The following is a 12229-nucleotide window of genomic DNA, read 5'->3' on the forward strand; positions in this document are numbered from 1 at the left end:
CATCTTTCTTTAAATCCACTTTCATAGTTTTTCATATAACTTAATGAATTTTATTTTAAACTCAACTTCCGTATAAATAAGAGTTTATCAAAAAAAACCTACAAAATAATAAAATTTGTATTGTTGATTTGTGCTTTCATAGCATCAACTTATATGGACCAGAAACGCAATTAGTCCCTTTAGTTGCCTGAAAAACTGTGGCAGCATTGTAAATCTAGGAATGAAGTTACATATTAATAGTAGAGTGGCTGCTATTGCAATATTGTAAAGAATCTGTCAAACATTTTAGTTAACGGTAAGTGTTTAATAACTTTTTCACACTTATACATAGGAGGCCAGTAGCTTTTAACTCCTATTTTACATAGAATTTTCTGTAGTTGTGAACTTTGAAATATAATGTTTCTGTATTACAGGGAGACAGTGGATTACCTGGAAGGGTACCAGATAATTTTGTGCCAGGACCACCTGGTGACAATGGACGACCTGGCCGCAATGGAGACAGAGGTATAGATGGGGAACCAGGCAGACCTGGATTCCCTGGTAATGATGGAAATAAAGGAGGATCAGGTAGGTTTAATCTATATTTATATTCCATTTCGGTAAAATCAGTCTATTGTCTCCAGATCTCAGTTTGTTAATCAATGAAGATGCTGGTGTAAATAACACAACATGCAAACAGACATAATTTGATATCAAATTAGATATAGACAAATAATATATATATATTGTGTTCAATTAATGTAGAATTAACATTATCTTCTTATAGAGTAAGTAAGTAAGTAAGTAATTTTTATTGGTTTAAAATCCAAAATTACAGGATTGATACCAAGACAATACAAATTTGTTATACATAAACATACAAAAAACATACAAACATATATATCATACCAAATTTATAAACATTATATGAGGAGGTGGTACCACAAAGTTATTTAGTGCTTAATAGAGCATTTCTAGAAATGTACATGTCGCTTATAAATTTAACAATAATTCTAATTATATCAGTCTCAACACACGTATACAAAAATTTAAATCTTAGAAGAACAGAAGAACATATTTTATTTCCAATTAAGGGCCCACAAGGGGCATACAGAGCATACATGAATAAGGAAAAAGAATATTAATTTGATAGATATATAGAAACAAACATTTTTTACATACAGTAACAATACAATTACTAACTCATATTCACTTTAATAAATTTACCAACAGCATTAAGGACCTGATTGTCTTCACAGTTTGATAAATAAATAAGGATGTCTTTTGAAATTGATAGGTAACATATAAGATATTTAAAGCTGTCTTGTATATATCTGATATGCTACCTATCTTATGATAGGTAACATATATATGGGCGTTTTTCAATAAAAGCGTACTTTTCAGACCTAAAATAAATGGAAAATCAACTTGTCTAAAATTTAATTTCAAGAGTTATTTTGAATACCTCTATAATAGACCTACTTGTAAACAAAAAGTGCAATCTTAAATATTCTTTAAAAGGATATTATTTGCATAATTTGTGTAATGTTTCGTAGGGGACTTTTGTCCCCTACGAAACTTCTTCTAAACACACACACTTTTTGCAATTTTAAATGTTTCCGATAGACATTCTAGTTTGTTTACTTTAAATACTAGACAAATATCATTTTTTTCTGAATTGGAAAACCATTTTTATCGATAAAGATTAGACAGTACTTCACACATGAAGGTTCAACTCATGTTATGTAGTGGACATTTTGATGCGTTTCGTAGTGGACAAAACTGTTTCGTAGTGGACAAAAAGTTTCGTAGTTGACATCAACCCTATTATATGTTTCTAAAAACATAATAAAAATTACATGAAACTAACCCTTGTTATTTGTTTTGCACGAATATAATTGAAAAAAGAATAAAAAAAAGACTGCATGGTACTTGTAGTGTCCACTACGAAACGTTTTTCTCCCATACTTGTTTCGTAGGGGACCGTTTCGTAAGGGACATATTCACATGTTTTATTTTTTCCCCACAATCCCTATATTGCAATAGTAACAAGACTGATTGTATTCATCAAAGCATTTATCAAGCTGTACACTGATATTTTTTTCATAATTTTAAACCCAGATACTGAAGGAGATTTGACCCGTTTCGTAGTGGACATAATCAAAAATACGGTATCACTCTGGTCCATTTGATGTGCTCAATTTTTCTTACCAACAATTTAATTGCCGTTATAAAAGCATCACTTCTTTGTCAGACCCTAATGTTTACATCTCTTGCAAACAAAAATTACATTGATTATATAAAACTGTTGATTTGCAAATTTTAATGACTTCGTTTCGTAGTGGACATTTTGTTCTGAAATTAAAAACCCTATATTGAAAGCTGTTTATTAATATATCTTGGCTCTGAACATACTTTTGGATTATTAAAGAACTTATGTAAAGTAAAAAAAATATTTATGTCTTCACTTTTATACGGTATTTTAGAGTATGAATGGGTTTTTTTTTAAATTGTAACTTTTAATTACTGTAATGAGAATTTTTTTTTTAATAACTAGCCTGCAGTATCTGAAGGAAATAAAATTTCTGATGATTCCTATTATTTTACAGGTGAAAGAGGTCGTGATGGACTGTCCGGTATGCCAGGATTTAAAGGAGAACAGGGAGAATATGGATTGAATGGACTTCCAGGACCTGATGGTGAACGTGGATTTAATGGACCAAAAGGTTTGATTCTTTCTTTAATATTGCAAGACTAGATCTCTTTCTTTTAAATTGCAACACTACATCTTTTTTTCTTTAATATGGCAACACTAGATCTTTTTTTAACATCAATTGTTTTAATATTTACACGAGGTATTACATTTTTGATTTGGGAATATACTGGGGGGGGGGGGGATGCTACCAAATAGTGTCTGTTCAATAACATGCAAACGTTTTGAGATTTTTATTTCAAATTTTTATATTTCTGATTTTGATGAAGAAATTCAATATAAAAAAGAAGATGTGATATGATTGCCAATGAGACAACTCTCCACAAAAGACCAAAATGACACTGAAATTAATAACTATGGGCCACTCTGCAGCCTTGTTGAGTAATGAGCAAAGCCCACACCATCTAAAGTCACCTCTAAAAGGCCCAGAAATGACAATGTAAAACAATTCAAACAAGAAAAACTAACGGCCTTATTTATATGAAAAAAAGTTAACAAAAAAACAAATATGTAACACATAAACAAACGACAACCACCCAATAACAGGCTCCTGACTTGGGACAGACACATACATACAGAATGTGGCGGGGTTAAACATGTTAACAGGATCCCAACACTCCCCTAACCTTGGACAGTGGTATAACAGTACAACATAAGAACTAATTGTGTTTGACAATTAACCTCTTTTATGCATACTTATGTGACATTTTTTCCATTATATTTCAATAGGAGAAAGAGGATTTAATGGTATACCTGGTGACCCTGGGTTACCCGGATTCCCTGGTCAGTCAGGTAGGAAAGGTCAGCCCGGATTTATTGGTCAAGATGGAACAAATGGTGAGGATGGTAGAACAGGACCAAGAGGAACACCAGGCCTACAAGGCCTTAATGGACTCAAAGGTAGGTTCGTTTTTGAAGAAAAATAAAAAAAGCCTTCCTTAAGTTTTTAAATAGTATCATAATATATTGAAGAAGAAAAATTTCTTACTGGTTACAGCTGTTTCTAGTGTCTAAGTAACAATGAGATGTTTATAAAAAAAGTAATTTTGCATATTTTGCATTTTTTCCAGAAATTCTTTAGTGGCTATAAAGGTTGGAGGGTTGAAAAGAAAAGATGTAAAATCAAATTATCATTTATAAACCACCGATTTACAACAGACAAATGTTTGATTATCCAACAGAGGATTTTAATCAATTTTCTTATATTTAATATTACGAATGTGTAATTTTAAAAGCAAATTGCGGAAGAGAAGTTTTTTTTCTTTTTTTTTCTAAATTCTAATTAAGGGTTGAATGAAGAGATTAGAATATGTGATTGCAAGTCTCAGAAATTATACTGATATATATTTATAATTGGATTTCAGGTTTAGAAGGAGACAGAGGTGCAGGGGGTCCAAATGGTAACCCTGGAAGGAATGGAGTGGATGGAGAACCAGGCATATTAGGTATTCAACTAAATATCAATGAACAATAATATCATCTAATATAAAAAAGAAGATGTGGTATGATTGCCAATGAGACAACTATCCACAAAAGACCAAAATGACAGACATTAACAACTATAGGTCACAGTGAAGTGGTTTTTTTTTATAGAAATAAGAAAAATAAAGTTTAATTTAATTCCTAATTGTCAATTAATTTTATTTCAATGTACAGTTGAAGATGTATTTCAAAATGACAACGATAATGAATATATAATATGTTTGACTGTAACTGATTTATAACTTAATAGAATAAAAAGGTAGCTAAAATTTGGTCTGCCTCATTTGAACTCTGTAAATTGACTTATTTCAGCAGATATTTTATGGCAAGTTTAATTCATTCTTGATTCTTATTTTCATGATGAATTTAAGTGGAGATCCAATTTTAACATATTCTCAATTATTAAAATTCTTGTTAATTTTCTACTTGAAAATATGAAATAAATGGCCCATGAGAAGGAGTTTTGGTACAGTACTTTAGACACAACCATCTTAACATAGATATAGGAAGATGGGGTATGAGTGCCAATGATACAACTCTCCATTCAAGTACTAATTTATAAAAGTAAACCATTATAGGGCCTTCAACACAGAGCCTTGTCTCACACTGAACAGCAAGCTAAAAAGGGACCAATATATACATGACTGAATTTTATTTGACTTTCATTTCTGTGATGTTTCTGCATAGGTGAACCTGGGCTAAATGGTAGAGATGGATTACCAGGATCCAGAGGTATAAATGGAGAGAAAGGGGGACCAGGAGAAACTGGATTCCCTGGTGCTGCTGGTGCCGATGGACGACCCGGCCAGTCAGGTCTTAAAGGTTTATCTGGAGAAAATGGATTCCCAGGTAAGAAATATTCCTCACTGTAGAAAACAATGAGGTATCAATACTGTAACCTTGAACTTGGAAGTAAGAGAATGATTAATGCTTTGCGAAAAAGAATTTCCTTGAGTGTGGAAAATGAAGAAAAAGAACCATAGTTAATGTAAATGATTCTTATATTGTATTGGTGGCCATCATCAGTTTTAACATTTAGGTGTTTAATTAAAGGTATATTTGAAAGTCTGTTGCATGCTTACTTTTCTAAAAGCAATTTTTACATGGAGAATTCCAAAATAAATAACTATTGTTTACTTTTTTGTTTTTTTATTAAATAAAGGTTACTAGAATGTTATATGATATTACTACTTTTGTTGATGACAAAATTGATAAATGGACAGATTTAACAAAACAGAGAATATTTTTTCTATTAAACCCTTATTTTTTATATATATATCAGGTCAAAAAGGATTTGCTGGTCCCGATGGTCTCCCAGGTGTCTCAGGTGGTAAGGGTGAAAGGGGATTCAATGGACCATCTATTAAAGGAGAACAGGGTAAGTTTTTGTAGACTTATATGTAACAAATACATAACAAAACTCTTGTAAAACTGATATTGATTTTCTTAGTTAGAGAGATGACACAAAGGCCACACTGATCTGTTTTTTTTTTAATTATTCAGATTTTAGAGATGCTGAAAATAGGGTTTTAAATTTTTTGAGTGCTGTGGCAAAATATGAAATGAAATTTATATATCTGTAGCAATTGCAGTTTCAAATTAATAAGATGATATCAATTTTATTTGGATAAAGCTGCAGTTGACATTTGAATTTACCAAAAGCTATGAATAACGGAAATTAAATATTATTAATTTTGTAGGATCTTAGAAAATACAATATGAAGACCAACCTTAGAACACAGTGTCTGATCTGCTTCTCTTTGAGATTGTAATTGTAAAATTTAGATTTGCATTGCACCACCTAGACAAGAAGTAATATTACAAATGTGATATTTTGCAGCAAATAAGTTGTGTTAAGAATTTATGAATGATTGTGAATTATTCCATTTTAGGTCCCCCTGGTCGTTCTGGACTGGATGGTTTACCTGGATTGCCTGGTCTGGCAGGTGGCAAAGGAGAACGAGGTGGCATGGGACAACCAGGTAAATATTTAGTAAGATGATATTGTCAAAATCACAATAACAAAAATATGGAACTCTGAGGAAAATTCTAAATTGGAAAGTTCCTAAGTAAATGGCAAAATCAAAAGTTAGGACAGATAACAAATGTCATATTCCTGACTTGGTGCGGGAATTTTTATATGCAGAAAATGGTGGGTTAAACCTAGTTTAATAGCTAGCTAAACATCTCACTTGTATGACAAGTATATGTACAGAAAAATAAGGTCATAGGAACTACAATATATTAACAATCTGTTATGTATGCTGTAAAATATATATACCTATTTGTTTATTTTTTTTAAATCTTTAAGATAAAACAAAACAAGAATAGAATGCCAAAACAGATACCAGTACTATGATTAACCTTAAATTAGGATCGATTGTTTCAAATGAATTTTTGTCTAACAACCAAGTTTTTCAAAAGATTAAAAATTTGTTCTTTATAGGTCTTGATGGTTTACCTGGTGACCAAGGAATATCTGGACCAGTAGGAGAAATAGGCCAGTATGGCTTTGATGGTGCAAAAGGTCCGCCAGGATCAGATGGTCGACCAGGTTTCCCTGGACCAAAGGGACTGAGGGTTGGTTTTAATTTGTATATAGATATATTGAAGTACACTCAAAGGCATTTCAGCAGTTGAATTGGCAATAGTCATATTCTTCATTTTGAATAGAAAGTTAAAAGAATGAAATTGAGTTGTTTAATAACATTCTAGTGATAAAATATGGTGAGATTTCTATGATCTTTTCATTATAAAAACCAGTAAAAGAGATGAAAATCTGGTATACAGTTTAGAAAAGTTTTCGTCAGATTTTATTCAAAAAGCAATATTTTACATGGAGACAGTGAAAACTTTTTATGAAGACCTTATTTTAAAAATAAATTTTAAAGGGATATATCCTCGAGAAAACTATTTTTAAGATCTAATTGTAAAAGCAATATTTTACAGGGAGAATTTGGTTTAGATGGATTTGCTGGATTAGACGGTCAGAGAGGAGAAGCAGGTCTTAACGGTATAACTGGAGAGCCAGGACGTGAGGGTTTCCCAGGATTACCAGGACCTGATGGAAGATCTGGGTTCCCAGGATTACCAGGTACAAAAGGAGGATTAGGAGAAAGAGGAAGGAGTGGTAATCCAGGAACCCAAGGACCTCTTGGAGATGCAGGATTACCTGGTTTCCCTGGATTGAGGGGTAGCAATGGAGATAATGGTCTAGGTGGATTACCTGGTATCACAGGAGAACCAGGAAGGCAGGGTATGATAGTGTTTTATAGTCTACACCAAATAGTACAATGTCAGGGCAAATTCAGTTATTTTTAATGTATAAATGAAGAATAAAGGTTTTTTTTACCATATGTCCCTATTCAAATGTATGGATCATAAAAAAAAAGGGCAATTCCAACACTGGATCCTTTTAGATCTGCTTTTAGTCTACACAATATAGTACAATGTATAGAATTTTACGAGGAGTATATATAAACAAAGAACTTAATTTGACTATAGTTGAGTTTAAACATAAAATTGATGAAAAGTATAAAATTTCCATATTAAATGTTGATAAAATTTAATTTAATTTCTTATTTTAAATGTTATTGAGGTCATTAGAGTTAAGGTCAAAGGAGACTAAACATGTGTACAGAACTGGTTTCTGGATTCTAAATAATATACTATATAATAAAGGGATTGCAATCGTACTTCTATATATAGTTATATTTAATGAGAGACAGATCCCTATTGATTTTCAAATCAATAGTTTCAAGGTCAAGTTCACAGTTACTAAGAAATAAATTTTAGACATACAATGATTCTGTTCAAAGGAGTAAGTTTGTTAGGGTCATATATTATAAAGTTCAATGTTACAAGACAAAAAATATTTTAAATTGACTTAAAGACATGTGAGAAAGTTAGATAGAACTATTTTTGTCAAAGTTTTATTCTAACACGTTGATTTTTACATCCCAAATAAGGTCAAAATAAGAGATTTTGGTGAAATTTGGCAAAATCGCCTAGATTTCAACCAAATTTAGGACCAGGAAATATAAAGCGCAGGCGTCAACAAGCTAAATATTCAAACAATTCAAGTGAAATGTCTTCACAAACATTATTTCAAAAGATTTTTGTTGTCAACGTATGCACTCTAGTTTCCCCAAATTTACCCATTTTCATTGATTTTTTCGAGGAAAATCAATAAGAGTACAACTTGTAATGTCATAATAAAAGGCAGGAATGTTCATTTTCAACAAAATGACTTATAACTTATCTAGTCACAGTATTTGCTATAATTTATTGTGGTATTGGTCAATAAATCCTTATTCGAAATTTACACTAAAAAAGGGGGTAATTTTAGGACCTTATTGAACATACTTCTTTGTGAAAGAGAATTATACCTAAAAGTCAAAAGAAAAAAAATATGCCAGCAGGTATAAGCTCTTCTCCATTATACAGAGGGTGTGTTAACCAATTATATTTCTTTGAAATTTAAACAAAATGTTTCATCTGTTATAAATAAAATTGTTTTTAACCTAAATATATTATGAAGCATGTTAAATTTTGTTCCTTGATAATTACTTCTGAAGTTGTGATAGGTATTTTTATGAAAACATTAATTGGTAGAATAATGTGATGTATTTATCCTTGTTAATATATATATATATATATCTGTTTATTTCAGGTGATGATGGGTTACCAGGGTTACCAGGAGCCCCAGGAGATGATGCACCATTTGGTAAGATCTTATTTAAATTTGAATGTCACTTGTGATGACCCTCATTGGATTGTCCAAGTAATCACATAATTCATTAGTTTTTTTTGCCAATATGACCACATCATCATTTATCCTTTTTTTAAACAAGATGATCAAATAAACACTATTTATACTGCAATCAGCTATTTTACTATACAGATATAGCTACACGTATATATAGCTTTATACGTCAATGACCTCAACTAATCTATTCACCCTGGCTACTTATCAGAACTACTGTATTTCATCAACAACGTCACGTCACAACCATGACAACGTGTAGTAACAATGGTTAAACTTTTATGTATTTAAACTTGTTATGTCTTTAAATTGGTAATTTATATACCATGTATCAAATGTTATTAGTTAAGTTCATTTTTCCTTTCTAATCCCTTATAATTTCAATGTCTTACCGCCTGGACTACGGCTCATTGGGAAATACCCCAAAATGGTACCCCAAGAGGGAAATTCAAAACACTTTTTTTAACAATATTTGTTACATATTTTTTTATATTTTTTATAGATTTCAGTATAAACACAATATACGTCTAGTGTCTTGAAATATGAAATTTATTTGTATTCTGCACGAAACGGGAAAATGCTCGGTAGAACCTCACATTTTCCCCGTTTCTAAGCGTCATACAAATAAATTTCATATTTCAAGACACTATACGTATATTGTCTTAAAAACAGCCAAGTAATCACATAATCAAAAATCACATGTAGATGCTCACTTGTTGGGAGTAAATATTTAACCTTAATCAGAGCGAAGACTTCAGTACAATGCTTGATAGATGGGTGGATTGATAGGACTTGGTTCCTTTCTAATTTGCATCAGGTCAAATCCCTCCAATATCTTTTTCATTAGGGTATTGCTGAAAACAAAACCATCTGTTGATAGAGTTATAGGAAGTTATATGTTATATACACTTTGTCTACTTTACACTTAATGAAAGTTCACCAATTTTCCAGATATAGATCATGTTTGAATTTTGGTAACTTCAATTTTAAAATTCTTGAGGTATGTCCCTTTATAATTTTTTTATGCATTGACACATTCCCCAATTATTTTTATATCTGATAATTTTAAACTAGTTTCCATACTATGTATTAATATATAACATTGAATATGATTATGTGCTATATTTAGATTTCCGAGGAGCACCAGGTGATCTAGGTTTACCGGGATCTGATGGAAGACCAGGTACCAAAGGTCCTCGTGGAGAAGATGGAGGTGCAGGATTAGATGGTCTTCCTGGAATGAAGGGAAATCCAGGTCTCCAAGGATTTGGAATCAAAGGACAGCCTGGAGATAATGGATTCCCAGGAACTCCTGGTAGGTCTTATAATGTTTTAAACAAATTGTCATCTAGGGTCAAACCATAAACACATCTCACAGTGAGGCAACATTATGACCTAATTACGGGCTCACAATTCTTCAGAACCATAAGGAGAAAGGGGTGTCTTCTAGTAAGTCAGGGCTGTCAAGTATTTACGAATTAAATGCACAAGATTTTGCAAAATATGTAAAAAGAGAGAAAAAAATAGTTCAAAGGAAAATGCAGCTTAATTATCATGAAAATATGTGAGTCTTATGCAAATTGTTAGTGACTTGACAGCCTTGGTATCAAAATGTGATATAGTAAGGATCCTTCAAAGATGATCATTCCAATAAAGTTTAATAATGCTGTTATTGGTGATATTTGCTTTGAAGTATAATTGACCCTATTACATATAGTTATCTGTTTAAAAAAACAAACTATAATGATAAAAAAATAAGAATCATTCAGAACGATTTGGTAGGACTATATACAATGATTTTTTATAGTAACAACTGAAGTATTTCTATTGTAAAAGTATTAAACTTTATGCCAGATTTTATCATTGTTGCAATATTTTTCTTAAGGAAATAGTGGACCTAAAGGTTATCCAGGAAGACCTGGATTAAGTGGATTAGACGGACAGAAAGGTGAGCGTGGTTTCGATGGAATTAATGGAGAGCCAGGTCGTGAGGGAACACCAGGATTTTCAGGATTACCAGTAAGTTTCAACTGACATTGCTTAGCCTTAATTATCACCTCTGTTGTTTTGTTCATCAAGATTTTTTTGAGAATTTTCTAATACTGTTTTGTTCATCATGAGTTTTTGAGAATTTTCTCATGCTGTTTTGTTCATCATAATTTTTGGAGAATTTTCTCATGCTGTTTTGTTTATCATGATTTTTGGAGAATTTTCTCATGCTGTTTTGTTTATCATGATTTTGGGAGAATTTTCTCATGCTGTTTTGTTTATCATGATTTTGGGAGAATTTCTCATGCTGTTTTGTTCATCATGATTTTTAGAGAATTTTCTCATGCATTTTTTTGTTCATTAATGCTATATAAGCCCTTGTGTAAAACAGAAATTAAATAATCTTTGTTTCTTAGACCTCCAGTAAGCATATCTGGTTACTGAAACATTGATTATAATTTGTTAGTATAGTTATAGAGATTGTTTTTATGCAAAGTATATGCCATCAATGTGAAACTCAATACCAAAGTTTATGATAAAAGAGATGATTTTTAAATCATCCTTTTTTAGATGGTAACGTTCCCTTGTCACCATCTTATGGTGTTTATATATCTCAACTTGTAAGATAATTATTGTTTTTGATATCACAAACTAGTCAAAACATTTACTAAATTTTATCATTGGTACAAGGACATCATTTATAAATATAATTCAACATTGATGGCCTTCAATTTTATCAACCTTATTTTCTTGTGTTTTCAAATACACTTTTAAACTAGAAAAGTATTCATCATGAAATACAACTTTATTTACAGCCCTTAGTATGTTTAAAGTGTATTTGTCCCCTATTTACAGTCCTTAGTATGTTTATAGTGTATTTGTCCCCTATTTACAGTCCTTAGTATGTTTATAGTGTATTTGTCCCCTATTCACAGGCACTTATTTCTATCCATATGAAGGTTGACTATCCATATAAATAGAAGATAAAATAGTATTGATATATTTGTTTTCTTTATGGTGAAGATGGCTTAGTATTAATATACTTGTTGTCTTTAGGGTGAAGATGGCTTAGTATTGATATATTTGTTTTCTTTAGGGTGAAGATGACTTAGTATTGATATATTTGTTGTCTTTAGGGTGAAGATTGCTTAGTATTGATATATTTGTTGTCTTTAGGGTGAAGATGCCATAGTTTTGATATATTTGTTGTCTTTAGGGTGAAGATGGCTTAGTATTGATATATTTGTTGTCTTTAGGGTGAAGATGGCTTAGTATTGATATATTTGTTGTCTTTAGGGTGA

General features: G+C 31.3%; 1 protein-coding gene across 2 annotated transcripts in view; it reads left to right on the plus strand.

Annotated features, from left to right (window-relative positions):
- The window catches only part of LOC134711517 (collagen alpha-2(IV) chain-like), a 55705-nt gene that overhangs the window by 36736 nt on the left and 6740 nt on the right, over positions 1-12229 (plus strand). For both annotated transcript variants that reach the window (XM_063572146.1, XM_063572145.1), the window contains 12 exons: positions 414-567; positions 2589-2705; positions 3422-3592; positions 4057-4137; positions 4862-5023; positions 5457-5552; positions 6067-6156; positions 6621-6754; positions 7124-7430; positions 8847-8900; positions 10069-10254; positions 10825-10958. In XM_063572146.1, coding sequence (XP_063428216.1) covers positions 414-567; positions 2589-2705; positions 3422-3592; positions 4057-4137; positions 4862-5023; positions 5457-5552; positions 6067-6156; positions 6621-6754; positions 7124-7430; positions 8847-8900; positions 10069-10254; positions 10825-10958 — 1686 coding nt within the window. The remainder of the gene's footprint in view (positions 1-413; positions 568-2588; positions 2706-3421; positions 3593-4056; positions 4138-4861; positions 5024-5456; positions 5553-6066; positions 6157-6620; positions 6755-7123; positions 7431-8846; positions 8901-10068; positions 10255-10824; positions 10959-12229) is intronic.

The sequence above is a fragment of the Mytilus trossulus genome, chromosome 3 (assembly GCF_036588685.1).
Source record: "Mytilus trossulus isolate FHL-02 chromosome 3, PNRI_Mtr1.1.1.hap1, whole genome shotgun sequence".
Classification (NCBI taxonomy): Eukaryota; Metazoa; Mollusca; class Bivalvia; order Mytilida; family Mytilidae; genus Mytilus; species Mytilus trossulus.